This window comes from Mastigoproctus giganteus, chromosome 14 (assembly GCF_048544385.1).
Source record: "Mastigoproctus giganteus isolate SK-2022 chromosome 14, ASM4854438v1, whole genome shotgun sequence".
NCBI classification, from domain to species: domain Eukaryota; kingdom Metazoa; phylum Arthropoda; class Arachnida; order Uropygi; family Thelyphonidae; genus Mastigoproctus; species Mastigoproctus giganteus.
In genome coordinates this window covers 116,473,634-116,499,261 of record NC_143588.1, presented here as the reverse complement: position 1 = coordinate 116,499,261, position 25,628 = coordinate 116,473,634, and the positions used below count along the sequence as shown (strand labels likewise).

The following is a 25,628-nucleotide window of genomic DNA, read 5'->3' as shown; positions in this document are numbered from 1 at the left end:
CATTGCATTGCAGCAATATATGCATAATGCTTACTCCCGGAAACAGTCAAGAAAATGTTTCTGAAGAAGAATCTCTCCACATGCAAGAACTAGAAAACACACAAGATAATTCTTTTTCACAAGTATGTAATCAGCAAAATTCCACACCATTGAATGGTATTATTAAAAAAATACATTATAGAAACCCATTCCCACTGAATGAAAACAGCAAAACAAGGAGCAAAATTCAAAAAAATCAAAAACCTATTAGATGTGGAAAGTGGAACAACACATTTGCTTATAGAAATTACTTCAAAAGATATTTCTCATTTCATGCACAGAAGAAAAACTTATTCTGCAAGGTATGTTCCAAGCGATTTTCACTTCCAAGTAGTCTGAAAATGCATTTATTAGATCACACTCAGGAAAAAGCCTTTCTTTGTGAAACATGTGGTAAGTCATTTTCATTACCCAGTAAACTGGAAACACATTTATTGATTCATACTCAGGACGCACCATCCTCTTATGATACATCTAGCAAGGAACTTTCAAGGCCAGATAGTCCGAAAACGCATTCATTAGTGCATACTCATGAGAAACCTTTCTCTTGTGAAACAAGTGGCAAGACATATTCAACATCTGATAGTTTAAAAACACATTTATTGGATCATGCTCTTGAGAAAGATTTTCTTTGTGAAATGTGTGGTAAAATGTATTCAAGAATAGATAGTCTGAAAGCACATTCGTTACTTCACACTCGACAATTTTCCTATTCCTGTGAAACATGTGGCAAGGGATTTTCAGATTCAGATAGTCTGGAAACACATTTATTACTCCATTCCCGGGAGCAATCCTACTCGTGTGAAGCTTGTGGCAAAGGATTTTCAAAATTATGTAATCTGAAAACACACTTACTGGTTCATACTCAGGAAAAGCCTTTCTTTTGTGAGAAATGTGGGAAGGCATTTACAAGGCTACATTCTCTAAAAGCGCATTTATTACTTCATACACGTGAGAAACCTTTATCTTGTGAAATGTGCGGGTTGGTGTTTTCAACATTAGCTAGACTGAAAACTCATATGATAATGCACATTCAGGAGAAATCTTCATCTTTTGAAACATCCGAGAAGGCATTTTTAACAGCAGATAGTCTGAAAACACATTTCTTATTTCGTCCTAAAGAGAAACGCTTCAGTTGTGATATATGTGGCAAGGCCTTTTCAACATCAAGGTACCTAAAGACACATGTTTTAGTTCATAATCAGGAAACACGCAACACTTGTGAAACATGTGGCAAGGTATTTTCAACATCAAAATATTTAAAAATACATTTATTAGATCATGCTCAGGAGAAAGATTTCCTTTGTGAAACATGTGGCAAAGCATTTACGACATCAACTTTTCTGAGAACGCATTTATTTGTTCACACTCAGGAGAAACCTTTCCCTTGTGAAACATGTGGCAAGTCATTTTCAGTACTAAGTAAGCTGAAAAGGCATTTATTAGTTCACACTCATGAGAAGCCTTACCCTTGTGAATTATGTGGTAAGGCATTTTCAACTTCGTATTATTTGAAATCGCATATATTAGTTCATACTCAGGAGAAACCCTACATTTGTGATACGTGTGGCAAGGCATTTTCAAAATCGAGAAATTTGAAAAGACATTTAGTAGTTCATACTAATACAAAACCGTTCTCTTGTGAAATATGTGGAAATTCATTTACAACATCAAACAATCTGAAGAGACATTTATTGATTCATTCTCATGTGAAACCGTATTCTTGTAAAACATGTGGCAAATCATATGCAAGATCAGCTAATCTGAAGACTCATTTATTAATTCACACCCAGCAGAATTCCATTTCCTCATTTCAGTCTTCAGGAAATAATTTTCACGATCAGTAACTCTTGATAAGACTAATTACGCTCAGAAACTTGGTGTAATTCCCAGTGACTTTTCTCTCCCTTTTGATGGATTTTTCTAATTTATGATGAACAACGGAAAATCCATCACTCAGATTTCCTAATAGTTTATACCAACTATGAATTTAAAAAAAAAAAAAATGGTGATTTGTGTAATTTTGGTATCAACAGCCTTCACTTCCTTTCAGATTTATTTATGAAAAACTTCGCTATAATTTCTGCAGATGAAGATAGCTGTTTTGTATTCTTATTTTACTCTGCACCTCGTTGTTTGTATGTGATATCTAGTTGAATAAAATACTTGTTTTTGTAACGAGTAATTAATTGTCTGCCATTGACTTTATCCTTTTTCATTTATGCTGGTTTCCTAAAAGTTCATCAACAGTAATTAAATAGAGCATGTCATGGAAGCCCACAGAAAAATAAGCAGATAATCATTAATGAGTTTGGTAAATAAAAAAACCATATAGTATGGGTGTAAATACACCATAGTTAACCCATAAATTTGAATTACGTAAGTAGTGTAGAAGGCATCGTTTTAATTTTTTACATTTTTACCAACACCCTTTGGCATCTCTCATATTTTGGATATAACTTCGCAACCGTGATGGCATGTTGCATTACCAGGGTACCTGCCCGCCCACTGATGATGAAGCCCAATAGCTTCGAAACGATCATCTGGGTGGTGGTATCCTCTGAAAATAAATAACAGTAGTCTTCTCTACTAGAGGGTCACCATCAAATATGGAGGATGCAGAAAGGTCAGGGAATGACCACCGCATATCCCGGAGCAATATGGCCTTAGTTGCTAATGCTCCTAAAAACCAAATAACAATAACAAACTCTACTGGAGAAGCGTTATTTATTTGAAGTAGTGCAATACTGCTATCTCGTGAAGGCAACCACAATATGAGATACAATTAAAATGATGCCTTCTACACTACTTACGTAGTTCAAATTTATGGTTTAACTATGGTGTATTTACACCGATACTATATAGTTAATTACCAAAACCCATAAGAATTATGCCTTGCGCATTTAGTTTTCAAATAAAAAACCATGCACAACCATAGAGGATAATATATTGGTAAAGACTAAAATTATGGATGGAATGCCAGTTGCTTATCAGTAGAGAACAAGTTTTCGTGAACAGGCCAGAACTTTCAGCAAAACTGTATGCTGCTGATATGAAGAAGCTGAGATGCTAATCATGTCCAATTGTCCTCAGGAGCACTTATAACTCCTAGAAGTGGTTCAAAGGCAGTAAAATATCATCTAAATACGTTCTATAGCAGTATTGCTCAATGTTTTATATCCAAGGGCTCTATTGTGGATTTTCTGAGATTCCCAATGCCAGGTAAGAAAAAGGCCAGAAGAACTTTTGCTATTTAAACTTCCAGGAATGAAAATTGAATGATCAATGAAGCATTTGCAGCTATGTCAAAAAATTTGATAAACACATCCCAGGATTATCAAAACAATGGGATGCATGCTTATATTTCAACAGTCTCAAAGCTGGTTTATGTGCGAAGTTTATTCCATATTTTGCCTCCAGAATATCTAATTTGGGTAGCAATAATTTTCTAAATTCATTTGTGGGCCAGTTAAAATCTTGTCGAGGACTAGATTTGGCTTGTGGGCCGTTATTTGAGTGCTTCTGTTCTATAGGATTGAGATTTATGAGATTGCACTGGCTTTGCTATACAAATAATGGTATTCATCTTGAGATAGTGATCAAATAGTCTGGAGCAGCATGGTTATTATCATGCTGTAAGGTGCAATTCTTTATGCACCTAGAAATGGTGCTAATGTTTGTGGTGCCTCGGGCAAAACCCTGTCTCGACACCTAAGTGATACCGTACCTTAACACACATATATATGCACACCCTTAGTACCCGGACTCATTGCACATGCATAGGGTGTCACATAAGAGTCCACAGTGCCCTCTGCAAGCTCATACAAGTTGATATATAAACCCAAAGAGAGATTGGTCAACACTGCCCCCTTCCACCAGAGATGTTAAGTGTTCAATCCACTGATGTTACAGGGGTGGGGGAATTCTGTGTCCATAACTCTATCCAGATGAATACATCTCAGATTACTAAGTAAAGCAAATTTGGACTTGACAAACAGTACAAAATGTTAATTATCTTGGATACAGGTAACTTTTTTGGTTACCTGCATCCATGATAATATCCAGAATGTAGGAATGGGAGATATTCCATTATCTTGCAATCTCCTCGTAATGGTAGAGTGAGATACAATTTCCTGTATCAGCCATGAGTTTTGAACATCTTGAGTCGTCAATATCCATTTTTGTGTCAGCAGTCAAACATATCTTCATTCAGGGTTCTTGTCATAGGTCACCTCCACTAGGACTTTTGCTGCTAGTCCCTGCTCTCAGCACCTCCAAAGCCTGTTGATGACAGCACAACCAACATTTAACCATCTGGCTAAATCAGCTTGAGACTGAAGAGTTTAAGCTTTCCAGTGACTATCCATAACAAACATGCAGGCAAGTGGCTCCTTTCAAATGTTATCAGTATTATAGAACCCTGACATGACTAGATGGTTCACCAAACTAAAGGAATAAGCTGTTTTCTGCCCATTGGTGGATAGACGACATCAACATTGAATCAGGCCACACTAATTTGCATACAGCATTTGAAATCAGCCACACCTTTTATTGATCATTTTTTTTTTGAGTTTCCATAGATGCAGAATTGGTTAATTGCCTAAAGTAACTATTATCAGAATTATTTAAATGGAAATCTCACTCGTGCTATCTTATATTTAATTGTATCTAATTTAAATGCCTTATTACAGAGCTCAAAATGTATAAAATCAAAATGGTTGTTGATACGTTAAGGTTTACTTTTTCTAAGTAGACTACACATTTAGACCTCATCACAGTTAGAGAAAGCAAGAAATGTGTAGATAATGCTAGTTTTGAGTTTCCAATCTTCAGATAGGATAAAAAGTGCCATTTCTTTGCATCAAATACGCCTGGAAACAAATGTTAAACAGCATATACCCCCCCCCCTTAACCATGCATATAAGTGTTCCTAGGTCTGTCTAAAAAAAAAAAAAACACTCAAAAACCTGGTCGCCATGCCCCCTTACGATGATACCTGGATACGATAGTGACTGCTACCATGCAAAACTTTCATTTTAAGCAGCTGTAGGACCCCTGTGCTGACCATGGAGATTCCGTTTGTACGGTGGCTCCAGAATATTAGTTCAACTTCACTGTGACACTGCTACAGTGAATATAGTGAATGAGTACCATCAATTGCCCCATCTAATACTACCAGCAGAGAATGCTGCCTCTAAAAAGGGGGCCACTAAGATACAGGCAAATAAAATAAAATAAATAAACAAAAAAAAAAAAAATCCCATTTCTATCCCTGTGACGATCAGACAGACCTTACCATTGTACAGATCTGTACACCCTTCTACACATGCTTGTGCCACCACTTCGCTAACTATATGCAAAATGTCTAATTAACTGGTTAAAGGTTAAAAAGGTGGATCAGTTATTAGAAGGGAGCAAAAAGAATGGTTCTTAAGTTAAAATAAATTAATTTTACCCAATGTTTCGACCATTCCTAATGTTTCCTTCAAAAAAAAAAGCCCTCGAGGTCTCTGCCACAGAGAAGTGGTCAAGCACCAGAGTATAAAAGGATACGAACTTTGAATGACTGTGGTTCAAGCCCATGTATTAGTAAATACAATGCTGTTCTTATATTCTTTTTATCTTGTGAACTCCTCAGATTTTATGTGGTCGTCCAGGAGTATAAACAGATCCTACATGCCTGATTAAGTATTAAAAGAAGTGTATTCATATTGAATATATAGCAAATATTCTGGTTGCTCCATTTAAAGAATCACTTGTAGCGTTGTTCAGAAACAAAAATTGTAATTTTAATGATACAATTGTTTGTGATGCACCCTCTTAAAAAGAAATGGAAGGTGATTTCAGATTATTTTGATCTCTGAAGAGAAAAAAAATCTGCCAAATGCCAAAGATAAAAGTAATATTGTATCAATAGAATAATATATATCAGTTATACCAGCAAACAGTTTCAACTTGTAATGGTATATAACTGATAAATATACCACCCCTGCTAAAAACAGTAGGAAAGTATACTTTAATATTTATAAATATAAACTTCTAGTGTTTATAAATTTAATGACAAAATACAGCTGAAAACTGATCATACAATGTCAGGTATAATCAGTGATAACTGAATTATGGCCGCCTACCTAATACTGTGTTGGGCCAGTTTGGACTGATTACAGCTATTTGCCCAGGCATTGACTCCAATAGATGTCTGTAGGGATCTGCAGCCATACTGACTGCAAGGCTTTCCATAGTTTCAGAATAGATGATGGTTACGTATCCATATGCCTCACTCCCCATTCAAAAACATCCCACAGGTGTTCAATTGGATTGAGGTGAGTAATGATGGGTAATATCTTCACTGTGTTACTCAAGTACAATGGGGGCCTGATGACATGGCACATTATGCAAGATTCCATTTCTGTCTGGGAAAAATGCAACATGGCAAGGTGCACATGGTTTTCTAAGAGCTGTCAGTAGACCTCACCAGTGAAACATTGGTTCATATGTACTAAGGGTCCTAGTTCTTGCCCTCAAAACATGCCTGATATTAAACAACCACTGCAACCTGCATGGATATTGCACACCATGTTCAATGCTGCAATGGACTCGTGTTACTTGCACCACACACAATAGCATCCGTAGGTGCATTGCACCAGATATTTGGATTCATCCGACCAGCACACTCATTTCCAGTCCAAAATACAACCAGCATGTTGACACCACAGCATTTGCTGTCAATGAGGATCAGTCGTAAGGACGGGGTGTCTCTTGAATTTGTTGTGGAACCCCATACATCTGAGTGAACAGTGCATTGTTATTTGGGATGTCGTTCTTGCATTCTCCATATTATATTGCCAAGTCAACTGTCACACAGTGACCTACCTTTGAATCCACACAGTGCACTGCACCCTTCATTCACCATGAACACCCATCTTGCATTCCTTTACAGTTCTGTTAGTGAGAAGTGGTTTGGCCCGTTCAACACCATTTGTAAATCTTAACTACAGTGGGCCGTAAGCAAACCAACATTTGACTTTTCCAATATGGAAGCATCCAACACATGATCTCCCACAATCATGCACTTTTGAAACTCCATGCTATCCTCTATCGCTTTGACTTCCACGACCAGGTGCAAATTACCACTTTTCTAGCATACGAAGCTCTTCAGCTTTTTATACTGTGGATATGCTGCATAGTCCATTAAAGATGGAGCGGTCATAATTCAGTAACACTGAGTGTATGTCATAGTGGTAATAGAAGATGACATTCTTGCATTATCTACAATTGCCCATCAGTAAATAGCTCTTATGGCAGTGCAGTCTACAGTGAAATGTGAAGACTGGCCAGCAAAAAATTAAAAAACCTTTTGCAAACTTTAGAAACCTTGCCATGAAAAAAATACTTCTTAGTTGATCCAGTCGTGAAGAAAAAGCTGAATTTTCCAAATTTTCAGAAATGCATTATAATATATTGGAGCAGGTTTAGTAGGGGCAATTGAGAAGAATGAAAGCCGACCGGGCTAGTCAGGTGGGTAAAGTGTCAACCTGGCAACCCAAAGGTTCTGTGTTAGCATCCTGCCTCGGGCTTGGATCAGAGTAGTGCAAAAACCTTGAGAGAGGTGCATTATGGCCACAGAAGCCGATGCGCCAACAACTAAAAAAAAAAAGAATGAAATCAACTACCTCAAAAGTGCACAGCGAGTGGAAAAGTAAATGAGAATTCAACTCTAAAAGGAAAAAATGCAGCAGAAAGACAGTACTCCAAAAATGAGATCGCAGAATTTAACAAATTGGCCATTAGAATAGAAGATCAAATAGCAGAAAAATACAATTTAGGCTGGATGGTTGTTTGTATGGTGTTAAGCACATTGATAACTTAGACCATATTGCACTGATTGTAATGTCTTTAAATTGTGTGTTCTGTGGTTTATGTAATGTTTCCTGGACAAAAAAACCCGAGTTTCTAGGAGAAAACACCATGCTACCCTACCTGGGGCTGACTAACTTAGCTAATGTAAAAAAAACTCAAAAAAAAATCCCCACGTTGGCGATTCAAATTCAAATCTTTTTCCACCCAGTTATGAGAAGAATGGTGATTATACCAACAGTGCTACCGACAAGGGAAATTTAAGCAAAGAAAGACCCATTTTCAGCCAAAGTGTATACTAAGATTTGGATAATTGGAATTCGATAGTTGTTTCCTATAAGAAATCAACTTCTTTCCATAAATATCAAAAGCTTTGATTGGAATGGTGCTGCCAAGACTGGACTGAAACTGTGGTAAAATATTGTGTGGATAATGTGGTATGTTGAGTCTCAATTTACATTTTTTGCTCCAATGTTAGGGCGATTCTGGACGTCAGCTAGTCTGGCTAGAGGTTGGCACATTTCTAAAGGTCACAACCACAACATCTTTACTTATGGTACTCTTTAGTGATGAGGGTGGATTCAGTAGATCCCATACAGCACAATCATTCAAGTGGCTGGAAGTGCTATGGTATGGTATGGTATGGTGTATATTCTGTTATCAACTGGGTCCATTCATACCATTAGAAGATCACGTTACTTCTAATAAAGATCCTGTCATGTAGGATCAACTTCATCCTGCAATGCTTCATTTTTACTGGTGCTATTCCTTTCTTGGATTCTTTAAAGAAAGAGGACAGCTATTGACCATGCAAAAATTGTATCTGAATGGTTTTAGGATCATTGATGCTCATGATTCTGCTGAGTTTGCTGACAAGCTGAATAGGTATTTTTCATTTATTTATAATCACACATGAAAAATCCTTTAACAAAGAGGATGACAGAAATTTATCAGACTAACAAAGTTAAATGATTTTGTGATAACTGAAGAAAATGGAAGAGAAATTGTTGAAGCTAAACATAAAAAGGCACACAGGGTGGACGGGATCTATCCAACATATTAAGAGAGAGATGGCAAAGGAGGAATGCAAACGATTAGCCATAATTATGAGAGCATCTTGATTCAGACAAAGTCCGTATGGAATGGAGATGTGCAAATGTATCCTCAGTTTACAAAGGGGGATCAATTACAGAACTGTTAGCTTTACTTCTGTTCCAGGGAAAATAATGAAGTAGGTTAAACAAATAATGCAGGACCATCTGGACAGGAGTGCAATTATACTGCAGTCACAGCAAGGATTTGTTAAACAGTAATCTTGTCTAACCAATTGATATTAATGATATTGATGAAAGTATATCAAGCTTAATGTCAGTTGTTGTTACTACACTGCTCATCAAAATTAACAGAACACAAAACCTTTAACTCATTCAGCTTTTAATGAAGTCAAACAAAATTTTCTTTGGTGGTATACCATAGAATAAGAATAAAATGAGAAGACTGCGAGAATTTTGGATAAGACATTTATAGGGGTTGTATAAGAATTATCAAAAACGGTCAAATTACCCAAGTCAATACAAGATACTGGAAAATATGGTTACATGACATCAGTATGGCATATGATTCCCTCCAATGGCTAAACAGGTATGACCACAGTGAATCATGCTCCATATACGGGTGTATAAGATTCTGTGGAAACAAATCCCACTCTTCCACCAGAGCAGACCTTAGATTACCAAGTAACAGGAGTTGGCTGTCAGTATGAAATGTTACACCCAAGGGCATCCCACACAGGGTCAATTGGATTTAAGTCTGGCAATCATGTTGGCCACAACAGTCGTTGGATATCTTCAGTTTCAAGATACGTCATTATCATCAAGCACTGTGTGCAGTGGCATTTTCATGCATGAAAAAATCTGTGCCACCAATATCCCTAAAAAGTTGCACATTGGGTTTGGAGATCTGTTCTCAGTACCTCTGCACTGTTACGGTACCCTCATCAAACACATGAAGAGGGGTGCAGCTGTTGATCATTATTCCACCCCACACAAGAACACCACCAATACCAAAGGTGTGTCTTTCTCTGATGGAGGGATGGTACAGCAATGCTCATTGTCTCCAGATGAAATAACATCTAGAATCTGTAGGCGAAAACGGAATCGATCAGAGAAAAGAACTGTGCCCCATTTGTCAGGGTTCCATGTCACATGTTCATGGCACTAGTTTCAACGAATTCTACACTAGTTTGAGGTTAATAGGATACAAACCAGAGAATTCCTTGTGTAGGGTTCAATTGGTTGGAAATGCTTTCATCTGTGGCTGCAGCAACTTCAAGAGGGTTGTTGCAGCCACAACTGCTGTTGGAGAAAAATAACAGTCTGTTCTGGTTGACATCACCCTCAGGCAACCTTGGGCCTGTCTTATAATGGTTCCTGTCTCCTGAAATTGCTTCCATAATGCCCAAAAGGTTCTGCATAAGACATTAAGCCAATGTGCCACCTCTGCAACAGGTATTTGGACTTATCCATCCAGCACACTCGTTTTCAGTCCTCCAGTGTCTAACCAGCATATTGTTGGTACCACAGCATTTGCCATCGATGACAATCAGCATTGAGATTGTCTCGTGGGTCATCTGCTAAGGAACCCTATATGTCTGAGTGCTGTGCGGCATTGCAGACATTGTTCCAGCATTCCCCATATTGCATTTTGATATCAACTGTCACACAGTGACCTGCCATTGAGCCCATAATTAATTCTTTATGGTTCCTTCCCTGGGAGGTGATTTGACCCATCTGACACCACTCTGTGCACCCTAACCATAGTAGACCACAAGCAACTGACAAAAGAAATCACTTACGATATGGAAGCACCCAATGCACAAGCTTCCACAATAATGCCCTTTCGAAACTCCCTGATATCTTTGCTACTTCCCATAACCGCTACTTTACACTTTGACTTGCATGACCATATGAAAAAAGTTGTAGAATTTAGGTGCATCAGCAACTTAGGCCATTGTGCCACATGTAATGTCTGGAAATTGCATATGTTCTGTAATATGTATATAAATAACTCACGCTAGGGCCAACCAGAATATTCATTCATCTGCCCAAGTGTGTTATATTTGTGAATTGCGTGTTCTTTAGTCAATGTGCCTGTTTGCTGGACGAAAAACTGGAGTTTACAGGGTGGGGTCTTGTTATCTACACCTGAGACTAAACAACTCAGCCATGGAGTGAAAAAGCCTATACAGGTTCCTCACCTCATTGACGGGATTCAGTCGTTGACAGGATTTGGTCAGAACTATCTCGTGTGGAGCAGATTAATCATCAACTGGGCCCAGACATTTTCATGCAGGACAATGCCACTGCACATAGACCTCAAATGATGGAGGAATATCTTGAAACTGGAGGTATCCAATGATGGCCATAGCCAGCACAATCACCAGACTGGAATCCCATCAAACATGTTTGGGACACCCTTGGGGTTGCATTGTGCTCTAACAGCCAAACGTAATTTTTAGGAAAACTTAACCTAAAAAATTATAATGAAGTACCAAAGGAGTTGAGTGGCGAAAACAAAATGCAATATATATTGTGAGTGGAATTCCTGAAGGAACGACCCGGGGTTGGATGAAAAAGGAAGAAAATTGCATTCGTTCATAAACTCCATAGAAGAAGAAGTAGATATCCAAAAAAAGGAACTAGACTTTGTGAAAACTGTGACATGAACCAATGCTTATACACTGGTGTGCAAAACTGAAGGACCACCACTATTTCTAATGGTCGCAACCACAACATCTTTACTTAAGGTACTCTTTACTGATGAGAGTAGATTCAGTCTCAGCAGCGATTCTGGACGTTAGCTAGTCTGGCTAGAGGTTGGCACATGGTATCACTCCTCAAACATCACTGAAATGGATCGATATGGCGGTCGAGGTGTTCTCGTCTGGGGAAGCATTATCTTGGATGGACATACATAACTCCAGATACTGTAAGGTGATACTGTAACCAGTGCACTCTACTGTACTGAGATAATCCTTCCCCATGTTCATCTGTTCCGAGGTGCCACTGGCCCCGAGTTCGTGTTTATGGATGATAACGCCACACCCCATCGCACTGCAGCTGTGATATGCTTTTGGAAAGTGAGGACATTGTTCGTATGGATTGGTTGCCCGTTCCACGATCTAAATCCCATCGAACACATATAGGATGCTCTGGGGAAACGCCTAGCGGCACGTCCACACCCACCAGAAAATGGCGCTGACAGAGTAATGGACGATGTTACCGCAAGAACTTATCAACAAACATCGTTCTAAGTATGGACAGGTGGTGTAAAGCCTGCATCGACATTAGGGGTAGCCATATCTCTTACTGAGGACCACTTCTTCCCTTTGTTCCACCTTTGGTAGTGATGCATTTGTATCATGGCAGCCAGTGCTATGTTGCCATTTTTTAATAAAGTCCCGTTATACCGTTTTCTGTTGTGTCAGTGTTGTTTTCTTCATCATTTCTGTACCTCACGAGGTTCCTTTTGTATGTTTTTACCATATCCAGGCCACTCCTATGAGAAGCAACAGGTGAAAATCTGACTGGTCCTTAAATTTTGCACAACAGTGTACAAGTGGTGTCTACAAAACATGTAGTGAAGGTGCAAAATTAGAGTGCCAAGAGAGAAAGATTAGAAGTCAGAGTAAAACCCAACAGAGATTAACAATCTTGCCTAGAAATCCGAGTATCATCGAAGATAAGCACAAAAGAACAATCCTTTTTGAGAGAAAACAGACGACTGCGTTCTATAACAATTTGAGTCAATTGAGTTATCTTTGCCCCACTGAAGATCAGCATTTAAAGAACTGGCAGTGGATATGCAAAACGTCGAAGCTGTTTGTGCAGACAAGGTTTCTCAAATTGGAAGGTGGAATGCAATGTGCTATCATCGGGGAAACTATGGATGGGATTTCCTGTCAATGGAAAAACGCCATTAATATACAAAAGGAAAAGAGTGTATGAAAGAACTGAACTTTGGTGAACACCAGCAGTAGTGGAGAAGTTAGAAGACAGAGAGCCATCTACCATCATTCGCAGTGAGGGGTCAGAGAGAACTGAATGCCCAATTTAAAAAAAATATTTGTAAGACCATTAAGATGGAAGCTTATTTAGAAGACACGATCAAAAAACTCTGAAATGGAAAAAGCAACTGCTTGAGTTTCCTCAAACTTTTCCATTGAGATTGTGCACAAATGGGTAACATAAGTAAGAATATCACAAGTGCATCCTCATTGACGGAATCAATACTGACAATCATTAATCAAACGATTAATGATTGTCAGATATGAAGTTCGCAGAGCAGTGCAGATGGGCCGCCAGATCAGGTCATGAAGTCTTCTCAATGATATATAGAAATTTTGCAAGCAGGGACAAGGAAATGATTGGAAATGATCCTGTTGTACAAGGCAATGATTGAGGTGTATAAGACCTTGAACGGGTTGAGCAAGCTTAATGCTAATCGGTTTCTTTCTCTTGCTCAGATTACCAACCTGAGGGAGCATAGATTCAAATTGAGGAAAGACAGTTGTAGAATAGATGTGCAGAAGTTTGACTTTAGCTAGCGGGTAGTTGATCGCTGAAACAGACTTCAATCTCTCAGGCCACACCTATAGTACTGTGTGCAGGTCTGGAGGCCTCATTTTAGGAAGAATGTAGAGTTGCTAGAACGAGTACATAGAAGGGCAACAAGATTGGTTAGGGAAACAAAGGGGTGCTCTTACTGAAAAGGCTTAAGTTCTGCAAATTGCAGCTCCTGGAGATTAGGCACCTGCGAGGTGACCTGATTGAGCTGTCAAAGACATACCTGATTTCCCCGAAATTGGGTCCACTTGACTTGCTGATATATGGGTAACACACCCATATATCAGTTCCATGAGCGTTTAGACTCCCAGGTGGCAAACCCAACTCCAATCACCAGAACAACATTTAACCTTAAGCACAAACAAATATTGCTTTCTCTGCATTTAAAAAACTGTTTTCTCTTTCGTTCTCGGCGATACTTTTATTCTGTACAAATCGCAAATCCGTCTTACCACAGAACTTTGTTCCCACATCTGGGGTGTTGTCCCCAAAACCTCTCTCAGGCTTCTAGATTCCATTGAAAAGAGGGCATTTAGGTTAACTAATGACTCGTATCTAACAGTCTGTCCATTATCTGTCTCACAAAGGTTCTGTTTCTGGTGCTTGCCTTTTCTATAGAATTAGCAAGGGTACATGATGCAAGAAAGCAAACTTATATAGCATCAGTCAAAAAAAAAGCCCATTATTTCACCCATCCCCTCGCTCCAAATGTTTGTCAAGTTCTGCCTTGAATCTATTTAAGCTATCAACTTCTACAACGACAGATGGAAGTTTCGTTCCAACAATCAACTACCCGCTGGCTAAAGGCAAATTTCGGCACATCTATTCTACAACAGTCATTCCTCAATTTGAATTTATGCTCTCTCAGGTGATTATTCTGTGAAAGCTGGCTTTATACACCTCAATCAGATCACCTCGCAGGTGCATCGTCTCCAGACACTGTAATTTGCCTTTATTCGTAAGAGCAACTTTGTTCCATTCACTAATCTTGTTGCCCTTCTCTGTACTCGTTATAGCAGCTCTACATCCTTCTTGAAATGAGGCCTCCAGGCCTGTATACAGTACTCTAGGTGTGGCCTGACCATTGCCTTATACAAGGGAACAATCACCTCCTTATCCCTGCTAGAAAAATTCCTGTATATCATTGATAAGACACCATGAGCTACTCTTGCAGCCCGTCTGCACTGCTCAGAGAACTTCATATCTGCCTGCACAATTACCCCCAGGTCCCTTTCATTCTCTACCACTGTCAGTGTAGTACCACAGAGTTGATACGTTGCTCTGGGGTTGTTGTTTCCCATATGTAGTACTTTACATTTGTCAATATTAAATTTCATTTGCCACCTCTCATCCCATCTGCTCAACTTTTCTAGATCCTGTTGCAGCAGCGTACTGTCATTAGCATCCTTACCAACCCTACCAACTTTTGTATCGTCTGCAAACTTGGACATTAAGCCTGATATACCATCATCAGTATCATTTTTAAATACAGAAAACAACAATGTTCCCAACACTGAACTCTGAGGGACTCCACTAATAAAATTAGTCCACGAAGAGCAGTGTCCATTGATTACCACTCCCCACACTTCCATGGGCACTGTTCTTCTGAATTTGCTTCCATAATTCCCGCTCTCTCTTTCAAAGCAGTCCGAAAACGTGCCGCAACCAATCAACATCCTTTTCCAGTTCACCTTAAAACTCACAGAACCCACTTTTCTTCTTCTTCATTTATTCATTCAACTTCTGTTTTCTGTAACAACCTCCCTTCATATGTATTTCCTAAAAATTATAATCTACAGAAATTCAAGTCTAATGTAAAGAAGTATCTTCTTTCATCTTCTCAAATTTCTGCCTATACACGGTACTAAGTATTATAGGTTCTAATAACTCTGGTGTTTTTTTTTTTTTCATAAAAAACATGAATAGGGAAATTTTGAAAGCACAAGGCACTTCTATTTTATAAATCTACTTAGTGGAGATGACACATTTAAAGCTTCATAAGGGTGGCTTTGAAGAATGTCTGCTAATCATGGGATATCCCAGGTCAGTCTTGCAGATGACTTGCAAGACTGACCTGAATTTGCATCTGGTGACAGCTCTGCATTATAAACTTCTCCCTTACAAGACACTAGCTATTAAAAAGGCACCCAGCAAAGTGGGCACGAAAACTAACAAAGAGAGAATTATTGTTTTACTGTCCAGAAACAAGACTGCAAATCACAAGCTAAAGCGATTTGCTCATTGGGAAATGTCAGTCTCCGGTGTTTTAAGCCGATCAACATGAAATCTCTACCCATGATTTAAAAAAATAGCTCCAATGCTGGGATGACGAAAACTTGAAGAAAAGGCTCTGTTACTGTTGGATCACTGTCCAGCTCATTCTTTCGCAAGTTCAGTTGCGTTTCTGCCAAGGAAGACAACTGGACTAATTTAGCCAACAGGTCAGGGCATTATTTGAGCCTTCAAAGATTATCGTGGTGAGCTACTTGGTGTTGTGAACTCAAAAATTCAAGCTCTAAAGCCAGGTTTCTTAAATTAAGTAAAGGGCCACTAACTTTGACTAGTGAATCTCTGGAGACATCGTGAATCTTTGGTGGGCTAATCGTCAGTCATTGGAAAAAGTGACATTTCCAGTCCCTCATCATATCCTTGTATTTAGGCTCATAGCTTGTGCATGCGATTTGCAGATGTCCTCTATTTTCATCAGTAAGTGAGCTCTTTGTGTCTTGACTTGTGAATGTTAATGAGCTAAGAGCACTTTCACAAATCCAGGTTGACCCAAACATTGTTAGAATTTTTATACTACTGTTGTGATTCCAGAATATTCGTTGTTGGTGTGCAGCTCTATACAAAATTTTGTGTAGAGATTAGGCATTATTCAGCAACTTCGCACATTTCCAATTTAATCTGAGCCTCATCTTTTTCAAACCATTCTTTTATTTCCTGCATTCATTCAGATGTGATTTGTACTGATAGAAAGTTTTCAGCAAATCGTAGCACACTCGTTTGCCTTCCTGATTTTTGAATCTTTGGTCTAACTCACTTTTCAGTTTACTTAAGAATTCTAATATTATAGTTTTATACATACTTGTTACTTCATCTTGAGAATTTTTAGAAGCGGGGAAGAAAAAAAATTCATTCTTTACATCTTGAATGAAAAGCTCAAGTTTCTTTTTGAAACTTAACATAAACTCATGGCGTTCACTGGCTTTTTTTATCTTATTCTTGGAGACAAATGTTTAGATTATTAATGTAAGAATTGTCTTCTATAATTCCTGCTATCTTCCAAACTAGTCTGAACATGTGCTGCAAACAGTCAACATCCTTTTACTATCCAACTTCAACCTCTGCTTTTTTTTGAGAGCATCCTCCCTTCACATGTATTTCTTGAAAATTACAATCTACAGAAATTCAAGTCTAATGTCGACAAGTATCTTCTTCTATCTTCTCAACCTTCAACCCATGTATGGTACTAAGTGCATTTTAAACTTTCACATTAAAAAAAATGTGAAAATGATTATGCTTGGTCTCAATGTCTTTTCAAATTACATACATTTATCAGATTACATTTATAAATATCTTAGTTCCTATCTTCACCATTTTATCAATAATCATCAGTATGTTTTTCTTCCTAGGAAATCAAACTGATTCGCTTTCCCTTGATACTTCATATGCATTTGACTGTGTCCACATCGATCTTTCAAGCTGTCATCTTATGGTCTACGATCCCCTTTACTAGATTTGCTTGATTCACTACTTAGAAATCGTAAACTATTCGTAATAATTGATGGTGCTTCATCAATTCCGTTTACTCTTTCACAAGGTGTTCCTCGAGGCTCACCATTGGGTCCGCTCTTCTTTATTGTTTACACTAATGATTTGTCAACCTTATTTCAGTCTGTTAATGTCGAGTGGCAACTCTATGCAGATGATATTAAACTTTACAAAGTTATTCGTTCTTCAACTGACAAAGATGAACTCCAGTCCTGTCTTGATTCCCTCTCACTATGGCTCAATAAAAATAACTTGTTTCTAAACCCATTAAAATGTAAATTAGGTAGCTTTCGCTCGAATCGTGTAGTTACACCCTCTGTCCTTACTGATTATTGTATTGGAAACTCTTTAATTACAAGTACTGATACGTTCAAGGATTTAGGTGTCCTATTTCGCTCTGACCTTCATCCCTCTTCCAACGTTGATCATGTAACATCTCACACTTCTAAACTTCTTGGATTAATCAAGCGTTCTTCTTCTGTTTTCAAGAGTGACAAAGTTATAATTCTTCTCCACAAGCAGCTTCCACTTCCCATTTTTGATTCTTATTTGGTTCCCACAACAGGAATATCCTTCTCATAGACTTGAGAGAATTCAAATTAAATTCGTTAAATTCTTACGCTATCGAAGCGTAAGAATTTATGCTGCGATAAATTCTCAGCGGGCACCAACCGACTGAGAATAAGTAACAAATATGAGGAGCCAACTAGCCTTGAAACGGTGCCGTCTGGATGGTGGTGCCCACTGAGAATAAGTAGCAATAGTCTTCTCTTTTAGTGAAGCGTTACTTATTCGAGGTAGTGCAAGACATGGCAACTCGTTGTTCAGGAGGTTAACAATATGAGATACAGATAAAATTATGCCCTTTTTACACTACTGTAGTAGTTTTTTTAGTTTGAGTTATCTATAGTGTACTGTATTTACACCGATAAATAATTTACACTCTTGAACATATGATGCCTTGCTGCATTTAGTTTGACTTAAACATTATCATGTACACCTTTTGGCATCTCTCATATTGTGGGATTACCTTCACAACTGGATTGTCTTGTCTGCAATACCAGGGTACCTGCCCACCCACCGAGGAAAGGCCAATTAGCTTAGAACAGTGCTGAGATTTCGTAGCCTTCTGAGGAAAGGTTTTCTGGGTAGAGTAAGTTATTGGGTGTAATTTTAAGTTTTGCTTACTCAGATACAGTTTCCCTAGTGGGATTAAGTGCCTTAGGGCACATTTTTGTCTTCCATTTTTTTTGTTTGTTTCCAAAATTCATTCGTGAGAGAACTTTGGAGTTTGGGTTAGATGTTGAGTATGAACCAAGACAGGTTATTGAAGGTTTGGGCAAACGTGTGAATCTATCAAGATTGCAAGGGGTTAACTCTCCTGTCGATGAGAAAAAATCAAATAGTGTGTAAAGATTTCTTAACCAGAGATATTTTGTTGAGGTTTTCCCTTTGAAAACCAGATGGTACATCCCCATCTGGTAGGAAGTATTACAAAGTACATTACTATAGAGCATTACCCGGTTGAAATGCCGAATACACGTTTGAAAAACTCACTGGAAGAATACGGCAAAGTATTCTTCCAGTGAGTTACGGTTCAAATGGAGATGAGAAAGCCAGTCCCCAACATTATTTATCTCATGGGAAACAGACTACTTTTGAATTACAGAAGGGTAGTGAAAAATTGCTTAAAATGTGGTAGCCTGGACTATTTAGGCATACACTGCACGAAAGGGCGGTGTTTCAATTGGAAAGAGGTTGGACGTATTAGCAATGAATGTCCGAGGGCATGTAGCAAATGTGAATAGACCAACCACAAAATGGATGGCTGTTCTATTCGCTCTTATGCGGACGCCGAAAGAGGAGGGGGGAAAGGGAAAATGAGGGGAGCCCGATAGAGCCACACAGTATGATCATTCTAAAACCACAGGTGAACAAAATGGTAACCAGAAGAATAAGGGAATTCAATAATTGAAACAATGGAGGCAAAAGAGCTTCCAAATACTGCACAAGAAACTTCCAATCTAATGGAAACAGAAGAGATAGCGAGAGTTCAGAAAAGGGGGGGTACAAAGACCAAGAAAGCCTAGGGGGGAAAAGAAAGAGGCAAAGGATATCATACAAGATCTGAATGAGTTATGTTCGGATGACTCTGAAATAGAAGGGTATTAGGTAATAATAAATTACTGGGGTTGAGCATTTAAAGAAATATGTTCCAGTAGGACTGGAAACATTAATTGATAAGTTAACAGAATGGGAGCAGCGGATGGGGAAACTCAGAATAGTGTTAGAGCATACCCAGGAGGGTAAAGGCAACATTCAATTTATGTGGAGGGACATATTTTTTTGTAAATTTGGTGGGACAGACATTACTTGGAATAATCCAGCAGTTAAGTAATTCCCGAATTTCATGGCTATTGGGACATGAAAGAGTTTGGCAAGACCTTATATGCTCAAAGCATATCTCTAACACAATAGTTAAAATTTCTAAGGTAAAGCGAACTGCATAAACATGATAATTATTGGCACTTGGAATATATGGGCTTTGCTCAAGGCCAGGCTCAGCATCACGTATGAAAGAGCATGTTATTACTAGGCATAAAAATTTTATATATTCAAGCAAGTTATTTTTTTAATAGCGTCCAAATACGCAATATCCAGAACAGATTCAAATGTTAGTTTCTGGAGTTTTGGTGCAAGGAATGCCACAGGGGATAGGCATTATAGTCTTACTGCCAATTATAGGAAAATTCTGCAATCTTCAAAGAGATATAAAAGGTAGAATAATCTGCTTTGAGTTGAGATTAGGTTTGCACACAATGAGACTGATCAATGTGTATGCACCAAACACTGCTGAGCAGGTGCAAATATTCAGTAGTTAACATCTTTTCATGTTGGGGGCCCGATTGATTATTTTAGGAGACTGGAATTGTATTTTAGATCCAGTTAAAGACAAGGCAGGTGTGCGGGCCCTACAGGAGGGCTCTTCGGAGCTGAACAGTTTGCATTTAAAGCATGACCTGATAGATGTATGGAGAATGAAATACCCTCTAAGTCACGGAGAAACCTGGTCTAGGGGAAATGGTAGGGACTTGTATTGATTGACCGGTTTTATGTCCCACGTAAGGTGGCAGAGTAGGTGACGTGGGTAAGGAATATTAATATTTCCGGATCCCGTTTTATAAGGGATCATAAATTAGTCGTGATGAATTTTCCGTTGGGTAGAACAGGGAAAGGGCACTTGGAGGTTAAAATCGGCCCTCTTTCAAGATGACCCACATGACATTAAGCGATAATCCATGGTTTGACAAATTCTAATTACTGGACAGGAGAAAGCTGAGCAAACTATAAGCGGGCAATCAAAACAGCTTTGCAAAAATTAACAAGGGAAAAAAGCATGGAAGGCAGGAGGGAATTAAGGAATCTCTATGAAGTATGGAGACTCCTAAAGTGTTGTCAGGATGGAATGGGAAAAAGAAGTACAAAAAGAAATTCTGTCACTATTGGAGAGGCAGGCAAAAAACAAAGCTGTCCAGATGTGTATAGGTTATAGAAAAGCAGACAAGTCACCAGCTTTCTTCTTCAAACAGTTCAACAGATCACACAGGCGGCAGTCTTATACATCAGATACAGGAAGGCTCACGCCAACATCAGACTACTGGCAACATTTTTGGACATTTCACACATGCTTACAAATGTATACAGCATTTAGAGGACCAGCTTTACCAGCGAGCTGGAAAATACCATGGTTTCTGGCAGTTCATAGACAAGAACATGATCAACATATCTCGTTGAATGAACTATAGTAAGCCTTCAGAGAAATGAAAGGAGGCAAAGCACTAGGTCCAGATGGACTAACAGTAGTTTTATAAAAAATATTGGAAGGAAATTGGACCAGTCTTGGCTGTCATTTTCTCTGAGTTTTTCTCGGAAGCGGTTGCCCCGGAAGGGTTTTATAGAAGCCCAAACCATATTCCTTAAAAAATAAGGTAAAACAGGGAAAGAAGTGGGCGAATGGCAACCAGTGTCATTACTCAACATAGATTATAAGTTGTATGACAAAGTGCTAAACGCTCAACTTAAAAAGGCATTTAGAGCATATGTTTGATTAGGCCTACAACTTAGCTTAAAAAAGGCTTAGTTAAAGGCACTAAAAAATGTTAACGTAACGATAAAAACAATTGCTGTAATTTGTTTTGTTTCATTTATATAAACAATTATTTTTAAGAGCATCTGCCATGTGAATTACACAAATTCAGGAATTTGAATATTTTCCATTTGTTTTTGAAGAGCTATTCTAGTGTTGAAAAATGATTGGATATCAAATATTTACACAGAATTATAAAATAGCTATATAAGTAACAATGTAGACATCAGCTCTCAGGAAGTGCTTTCACCAGGCAGACAGAGAAGGGCTACATGTTGGTGGTAAAATCAGTAATTAGAACAACTTAGCTGTTCTCAGCTTTTGGTGCCAAATTCAAAATAATTTCTATGAAAATCAATTCATATTTATTAAACCTGTATTGATTTTTTTCTGCAATTTCCATACTCTTCTGCTGGTAAATGGCAGGCCAAAGTGGCCCACGGGCTGCCACTTCACAAGCCCAGTTCTACAATTTCTGAAAACACTGAGACATTGCATCCAATACAATATTGGATTGGCATAGGAAAAAGTAAGCTCAATGGCAACTGGAAACAGCTAGAAAAAATGTATTGGAAAAGATGAGATCATTAAGACCTTGAACAAGCAGCATTTTCAGAACAAAAAACAGACTACTTGGATTGATGCAGATGCATAAGCTTTAGTTGTGCACTACCAGAGTGAGGAAGATAATGTTGATGACTTGTATAGGGAAACAAGCACCAGAAATTAACCAAGTTCTTGGAAACATTAATGAGGTGATGGCATGGTTAGAATGTTAAAGTGATAGTGAACATCATTTATTACATCTGACCACTATTAAGAATTACGCACTGAAAAGCACTGTCAATTCTAGAAAACTAAATTGCAAGACTATTTCAGAATAAATGCAAAAAATGTAAGTCCATAACAGCATTCTGTATTATTAGAATGAAAAGGGAATGACATAATCTTTAACAATTTCTTTTAGTATGCATAAAACAGTGAATCAAGTATTTATTTAATAAGTAAAGTATACGAGAGGCATTCAATAAATTATCTAGCTATCTATGAAGGAAATAAGATAGAGGCAAAATCTGTTTTATTTTTCAATGCAACTCCCCTGAACTTCAATACACATTCCATTTTGTTGGCAATGAGGAAATACTTAATAAAATTCTTTGTCCTGTCCATCAAAGAACGCAGAAACAGCAGACTTCGGTTCATTATCATCAGCAAAGCAATATCCATATACGATTTTCTTGAAGTGTAAAAACAGGAGTCACTGGGGCCCAGATCCAGAATGTAAGATGGATGAGTAAGTTCTGTGAAGTCAGTCTCTCAAAGCAGCAGCAACAGCATGTGACCTGCACTTTTGTGAAGCAGCAGCACACCTCTGGAAAGTTTTCAATGGTGTTTTTCCTTTTATGATGTCTCTTAGGTTGTACAATAAGGATGCATGACTCCCAGTGACTGTCTGCTTGCGTTCAAGTAGTGAATGTACAAAAACTCCCTCAGCATCCCAAAAATTGGCAATAATCTTGCCAGCTGAACGTCATGTCAGAAACTTTTTTGGTGGGAGAGAACCTTTGTGCTTCCATTGCATTGATTCTTGCTTGGTCTCGAGATCCCTGTGATGAACCCATGTTTCATCACCTGTAACATTATGGAGATGAAAGTTTCAGGATCCCTTCCAAAAAATATCTAAATTCTCTTCATAACACCATACTTTGAATTGCTTCTGCACAGGGGTCAGAAATCTCGGGACCCACCTTGCACTTTTGGGGATGACCTTAGTCATCCCAAAATGTGCAAAAATGGTTATAACTGTTCCCTCAGATGTCATATGCCCTAGAAATTTGGGATACCTTTAAACATCTGTCATTCAGCAAAGGGTTTCCGCAGCTTGGCATATTTCTAGAGTGGTTGCTGTCACAGGCCCTCCTGGATGTGGATCATCTTCAATGGACCCTCTATCCCACTTGAATTGTTTTGACCAGAATTTCAGCTGGTACTCTGCAGGTGCACTGTTGACATCATTCTTTCATGAATGGCCTTTGGTCCATTTCTTTCTTTGGTGAGAAACTTGATAACTGAACAATGCTCCAATTTCGGCATATCCATTTGATACAGGTGTCTTCCTTCTTTCTGTTACAGCAGCAAAACCTAAAATTATAGTGGGATCAAAATTAGTATGATTCAAGCTGAGATAGGTAGAAACATGATAAATTATGAATCATTGAAATATAACTATGAGAAGTACCTTAGTTAGATAATTTATTGAATGCCCCCTGTAAATATTTACACTTTACTAATTTTTTTTTGTAAAATAATAAGAGGAGTTGAAACTTTCAACTCCTCTTATTATTGGAGAGTATCATACGGAAGTGTTCTACATACTATATTGAGGTAAACTCCTCTTATTATTTTACAAATATTAATATCAACGTAGAACGTATTGAGTATTGCAGCTCTAATTCATACTATCTAATACATTTTACTAATGTAAATAGTGTATTTATATAAAAAAAAACTGGGGGGAAAATGGTAAATTTTTTGTATAGAATGGGCCTTGCTTATAATGCAGGTTTTAAAGTTGTTACTTGACAACTACATTATATTGAGGTTGCACTGTACTTTTTTTTTCCCCCATATAAATTTCAAGGAACAAAAAGTATCCAGAAAAACTTTTTTGTATTACTATACATTAATACATAATGGCATTATGTATGCCATTATGTATTAATTGGCATTTCTGACTGAGAAAATTCTGAAAATAGACACATCTCTGTTTTGTTTACTGCTTCTGTAAGCATAATTCATTATTGTGGCAGGATTTAAATAACTTAGTTAACACATTACTCAAAAGAAACTTGCCTTCACAAGTTGCCCTGTTATTGCACTACTTTAAAACAAATGGCACATTTGCCAGATAGTTTATTCATTTTTTTAAAATTTATTTAAGAAACCACCTAGTCTCGGACAAGGGATCAGAAAGTCCTGAAAGAGGCTATCATAGCCGTATCACACCATTTTAAATAAATGGCAGATTCAACATTTGAAGGCACTGCAATATCAGGACAACTTGTTGCAAAGCTGCTATCATTTTGGTTTTTAGGAACATCAGGAACTTTACACCATACTGTCCCACTGTAGTTGTCTGTAGAAGTGTGTCGACTGGCTGATTTACATGTTGTGTGGGCTGAAAAACGCATAAATCTCTCAAACCTCCACCCTCTCCTTCCCCCAAAATCAGCCAACTGCAATTCTGACTGAAGAGGCCTTTAGAAAGTGCTCCAGTATTTGACACAATTCTAACCTAGACCTCTTGAAATGAATGAGAGTTATTTTATATTACTGCCTCCTGCAAGTTCAAAAACTACATATATATTGCTGTGTTCACTGTGAGGGTTAAGTTTATTTTTCCTTAACTGTTTAATGTGTTTGAGGACAATCTTTAAGATCAAGTCACAGTCCTAATAATGAATGTCATGTTGTTGACCACATATGTATTAGTTAGGCATCCAGTTTTCAATTTGAGATACGGCTGCTGTGAGAGAGAACTATTGCGTTAGCTAGACAGTTTAAATACTACTCAAATCCTCCACAGGATTGTGCAAAAGGGCAAGGTGGCCCGCCCAACCTCATATAATTTCATTAAAGCCAAATAATATTATCTATTTTATAATTTTGAAGCTCAAACTTGGTATAATGAATTTAGAAAATAGTGACCTATATCACATAGTTTTATGTATTTTTTATTTTATTGCATAAAACAATATTTAGATTAAACAGCATACAGAAAAGCAAACTTCAAAATGTTTGATTCCATTATCAAATATTGTAGCCAGCTGATAGAGCAGCACTTTATTATTCAGTTGGAAAAGCATGTTGACTACTCATCCAGTTTCAAAAATGTATTAGCACGTGTGAACAGAATGTCACATGCAGTGTTCTACCTACGCACGCTAAGATGAAAGTAATGAAAATGAAGGTAAACTATTTAGTTTTCAAGTTTGAAGAGCAGACCAAATGGAGACACCAACAGGATGAATGAAGTTGACATTTCCAAGGTATGCAAAATAGTGAAAAATTAATGGGAGTGAATGAAATGTCTTTCAAGAAACAGGGAATCATATTCTTGAAGGCTACGAAGACAAGTGAAACCTTTGAAGAAAGTGAAAGTTCAAATAATCAGTAATTAAAATAGG

At 37.9% G+C, this 25,628-nt stretch overlaps 1 protein-coding gene across 1 annotated transcript; it reads left to right on the top strand.

Moving 5' to 3' along the window:
- The first annotated feature begins 360 nt into the window (after window positions 1-360).
- LOC150075627 (uncharacterized) lies at window positions 361-1,886 on the top strand. Its single transcript, XM_090388598.1, has one exon. It carries the CDS (start codon window positions 381-383, stop codon window positions 1,884-1,886), a length of 1,506 nt encoding a protein of 501 aa, XP_090244724.1. The 5' UTR covers window positions 361-380.
- The last annotated feature ends 23,742 nt before the right edge of the window (window positions 1,887-25,628 follow it).